Source organism: Asterias rubens, chromosome 1 (genome assembly GCF_902459465.1).
Source record: "Asterias rubens chromosome 1, eAstRub1.3, whole genome shotgun sequence".
In the NCBI taxonomy this organism is placed as follows: Eukaryota; Metazoa; Echinodermata; class Asteroidea; order Forcipulatida; family Asteriidae; genus Asterias; species Asterias rubens.
The window spans coordinates 24,338,685-24,343,825 of NC_047062.1; the positions used below are offsets into that span (position 1 = coordinate 24,338,685).

At 40.8% G+C, this 5,141-nt stretch overlaps 1 protein-coding gene across 1 annotated transcript; it reads left to right on the plus strand.

Annotated features, from left to right (window-relative positions):
• Nucleotides 1-229: 229 nt before the first annotated feature.
• On the plus strand, nt 230-3,949 carry LOC117294885 (thyroid transcription factor 1-like). Its single transcript, XM_033777436.1, has 2 exons — nt 230-843; nt 1,732-3,949. The coding sequence occupies exons 1-2, from the start codon at nt 501-503 to the stop codon at nt 2,508-2,510; spliced, it is 1,122 nt and encodes a 373-aa protein (XP_033633327.1). The 5' UTR covers nt 230-500; the 3' UTR covers nt 2,511-3,949.
• The last annotated feature ends 1,192 nt before the right edge of the window (nt 3,950-5,141 follow it).

Below are 5,141 nucleotides of genomic sequence, written 5' to 3' on the forward strand. Positions count from 1 at the left end.
GATGGCCACACGTTCCGTAAATCAATGACGATGTCAATCATGTCATCACATGTAGAGCACCAATGGCGTCCCGCGTGACATGTCACCGTCATCTTATTTAAATGCGTGTATTTATAATAGAGCGGTCACGCCCACTTAGCCACCGCATCAACGGGGCAATGCAGTAAAGCCGAGTATATCGCCCGCAGCGTTACAGCGCCACCCAACCAGACCCTGCAGCTAACTGATGGTGATAGTAAACAGCCCGTTCAAGTATGCAGTGTGGTAGTTCTTGACGTGGGCCGGTCCATCCATCCATCCACAATACGTGAGTGAGTACTGAGCACGGGGGGAATTCACCCACCGTCATCACACACACACACGTATCGTGCAAGGAGACTCAAGCAAGATAAAAACCAGCGCTGATCCACTCTAAGCTAATCTACTAACCAGGGACACACCGGGAGTGAGTGGTCGAGTTTCGTCGATCCCGTTCGCTGCCCGCTCCGCGCCGGCAAGTCATGTCATTGAGCCCCAAGACACATTCGACTCCATTCTCGGTCACAGACATCCTGAGTCCGCTAGAGGAATTTGGCTACAGGAAATCCATGCTGGATCCAAGTGGGAACTTCATGACCACCATGCAGCCCACCTACCGTAGCCCGCAACACTCACAGAACATGCAGTCGTCTATGAACGTACCCGTGAGCAACCCGTACCACATGCACGTCCCTCAGCTTTCCCATCCGCCTCTCGGGACCACGTACTGCAACGGGTCCGTCGGAGAACTCTCCCACTACAACGAGCATGTTCGGCAATCGGCTTCGAGCTGGTACGGCGCTAACCCGGACCCAAGATTTTCAAGTAAGTAAAACACACAACCACTTAAAAGACACATAAAACACGTCTGTAATTGTACAATCGCAACCCTTTACCGCTCGATGTTGGTTCAACAGATAAATGTAAACTAGATAGCTTTGTAGACGCATTCCCATCTTCACCCCAAACGTCACTTCAAAGTGACCCAACCCCCTGACTGGATGACATCTCTCATAAGATTCCTCCAGGGGCTAAGCAAGAGCACCCCTCCAATCCAGATACTTGGGGGAGAACATTAAACCCAAGCCTCTTTTGCCATCTTCAAAATGGTGCTTGTTCCTTCTCTAGTGTGGTTACGAGGAGAGTATGAGAGGAGTTGAGATTGCCAGATGAGTGGAACACTATCACTTGTCTTTGGTCCTTTTAACAAACCCCTCGCTGATGTTATGGTATTAGCCTCTCAGTGCCCTATAGCGAGCTAGGAGGGTTTTCCCAACTGCTAGATTCAATCCAAATTGTTTGATGTACCATGAAAATGTTTCTGTAATGTTTATGTTTAGATGCCAAACCATACCCGAGTTGTTTCTTATATTGCATTTATCTAATACTTCATCTCATGCCATTTTATGTTAGATGCAGCGTCTGTCAAACACTTTAAATTTCTCAGACCAATGAGTTAATACTTTATTTATTTGTCTTGGCAACTTCATGTCTGAATTATTTATCCAAAATAGATTAAAAGTTTTCTAAATTGTTATTTGAACATTATGTTCCGAACACTATTTAAATTCATTGCCATTATTGACATTAACGAAATCAAATGGTTACCGAACTTTCTTCGTGTACTGTCAACACTTTAATAATCTAACTGTTAAATTAAAATAGCCAATTAAACCGGTTCTTTTCTGTTCTGTTCTTTTTTTTTTAAAACAGTCTCTCGCTTGATGAATCCAGCCTCTCCAATGAATATGAACATGAACATGAACATGAATATGAATATGAATATGAACATGAGTATGCCGGGCCTCGGTGGCGATCTATCCAAGCCAATGTTGCCATCTGCTCAGCGTCGTAAGCGACGGGTGCTCTTCTCTCAAGCCCAAGTCTACGAACTAGAGCGTCGCTTCAAACAACAAAAGTACCTCTCAGCCCCAGAGCGGGAGCACCTAGCTAGCCTCATTAATCTCACACCAACCCAGGTCAAGATCTGGTTCCAGAACCATAGGTACAAGATGAAGAGACAGACCAAGGAGAAGAACATGGCAGACAACAATAGTGTTTGTCATCAGTCACCAAGACGTGTAGCTGTCCCCGTTCTGGTCAAAGACGGGAAGCCGTGTAACGGCTCGTCCAACGGCAGCAGCAGCGGTGGTTCGGCACAGGACAGTGCGAGTCCTCAACTCGGAGATGATGCCCACAGCACGGGTAGCGACCACGGTAACACCATGCCGAGTGCCCATCACGTACCGTCACATCAAATCTCATCGACCGTACAACAACAGGCTCACCTGACTCCGTCAGTTCATAAGCAAGTACCGGTGAATTCCACGTCGTCTTGCAGCGGACATGGTGTCAGCGCTAACACGGGGCAGGGGGTAACTTCATCCCATTCCCCGCACCATCAACCCGTAGCAATGAACCCTTACCATTCAATGAATGGTACCAACATGTCCTCAGCCGCACCGTTCCTTTTGCACGGCAGAACATGGTGACAATAATCGTTTTTAAATAGCTCGATATGAACTCTTAGTTTTCCGTGTAACCCTGGAATGGTTGAAAACTAAAAACTGATTTTTTTTTTATAATACCAAAAAACAATTTACCACCCAATACCTCGAATTCGGTTGGTGGTTTGAACTCCCAGTGAGAGCGCGAGTATTTGAGTCCAAACATTTTCTGAAACTACGGCGTGGTGACATGTTATCATAGTAACATTACTGTATCTATAATTATAAGCAGATACTATTATTATGAAACATTCGTAAGAGAGTTTCAAGAATGCCAAACTTTGATCAGATGATGGAATCAAAACACTCTGTGTAGTTTTTGTACAACTTGGGATGAGTTTAGTCTCTGCGGTGAGGTGAGTCTATCGTGTATGTGTCCAGCGTGAACTTATTTCAGCCTGAAATTAACGTCTGATTTTCGCTGCTTTACCTATCAAGTAAAAACTTTTTGTTTTGTTTGAACTAATTGGGATCAGAAGGGCGGTGGCTGTTTTTTCTTTTTATAGAATTAACTTTTAGAACCCGTACCAGGTGTGTAGAAAGAGTAGAACTTATAATTTATTACTGTTGTTTGGAATAATGTATTTCATGGGCACGTCTGTAGAAGAGTTTGTGAAAACAGTTTAAAAATATTTCTTTTGGGAAAACAAACATTATTCTTTTTTTGATGAGTGGTTACCGAAAGAAAACTTAGCGGAGAACCGACTCTGTTCATTTATTATTGTTCTGTCCCTTTCCCACTGTTTATGTCCAGTTAGAAATATCACCCAAAGGTCTACACACAAAAACGTTATATACGAAAGAAGTTACAAGATAATTATTTACAGCCCGTAATCATTTCAAGCCAAGCAAGTTAGTTTTCTCACCTTTCCCGTGGTAGCCTACTTAATTTATCAACATATTGAGAACATTGCTTACAAAATGTGAAACATCAAGGTACTGCAGATGACAACACATTCATTCTGATTCAAAATGTTGTATAGCTTATCAAATTCGACACTTTAATTCATTTGTTTGGACATGACTTACTAAAACACCGAGATTTGATCTTCTTTCAAAACGACAACATCGGATACATCAGATTATCACGCCACGTCGCCACATTATGCTTGTTGTTTTTTGCATCTATGGCAGCTATTTGTTAACTGACTGCAGGTCAGAAATATATCTAATCAAATTGATAACAACCAACGAACGTTTTTGTATTATCAACTTATTTATTTATATTTTTAGTCTCCTTCTAGTTTAATCTAACAAAATGGGTTAGAGATTGTTGGGATTTCCAATAAGAAAGATAAAATCACGGGATGCATCTTCAGGAAAATTTCCTCAAATAATTTGGTTTCGTTCAGCAGTTTAAAAAACAAAATCAATTTAGACCTCTTTTATTTGATTTTCTTTTAAATCTTTGTTTTTCTTTCTTATTTCATTGGTTTGTTTTTGTATTGTGTTTTAATATTGGTATCATTATATATTTATCATCATTATTTGTTAGAGTGGGTTAAAATAACTCATTGATTGAGTTCAAAACTACAAGAACTGACTAAACTTGGCTGTCTTTATAATTGTTCACACCCAATGTGTTGTACACAAGTTGTTCATTAACCAATGAAATAATGTTTCATTTGTTTGAAAAGATCCACAGCATACATTACGGAATTGTCTAAATAATGCATAAGAAAAAGGACGTATCCTTCAAAGCTCTACACAAACGGGCCTCCTTACCAACAAGTTCTTTCTATTGTCATATCTGTTTTTAAACTAGAGTTGCTTGTACTGAAAGTTTCGGAACCGTTTCTCATAGGCCTTGTATAAGTTGTTTTCCCGATTGATGTTTCAAACTGTTTTATATAAATTAACATTCAAGTATTACAAATAAATCACTTATTTTCTGTCTTTTTTTGTGAGGAGGGGTTTGTACTGGGTTTGACACCACATTATCACAACTTTTCCGTTTTGTAACCTATCTTGCTCCTTGGTACCACCCGTGATTGTAGCATTCTAAAACTAGGCCATGTTTTGATATCAGAACCAGATCAGGCAATTGTCAATCTTGACTTAACGTGGATCTGTTTTTAAGGCAACCGTCAACTCATCACAGTGTTGGCCTAGTTATCTTTCCTCCCCAACAAACCAATATGTACCCCTCAGGTCAAGTTGTCCCTTGTACTGGTAGCTCCAATCATGTTCTATATTATATGCAATGAATTGGCCCTTTGCGATGCAACAAAGAACACGGTAAATTTACCAGGCGCCTGGGCAAATTTACTCACCGTTCGTTATCGGGGTTGCGCTTGCACAGCTCGGGTCAGACAAGACATCTGAAATCTCAATTATGCAGAACAAGATATAAGTAGAACATTTAAAAAATACTATTTGTTACGTAAAATTGCTAAAAAAATTGTTTTACTACAAACGACTACGTCATTTTGTTATCTGTTTTCCTGTCTGTTGAAGAGTTATTTCCCTTATAGCTTTCAGTAGTCCAATATGGTCACCGTTTAAATAAGATGAAGGGTCCCAAGTTTGTGCACTGAAACATGCATGTCCCTATTAGGGCAATCTTGTACTTTTTGATTGAGACATTGTATAAAGGGACAATTTCCATGGGTTAAT

Bases quoted from the DNA above. Each gene is read 5' to 3' on its own strand.
- LOC117294885 (XM_033777436.1), top strand. From the start codon at position 501: ATGTCATTGAGCCCCAAGACACATTCGACTCCATTCTCGGTCACAGAC. The intron at 844-1,731 runs GTAAGTAAAACA...TTTTTAAAACAG, and splicing joins CCCGGACCCAAGATTTTCAA to TCTCTCGCTTGATGAATCCA.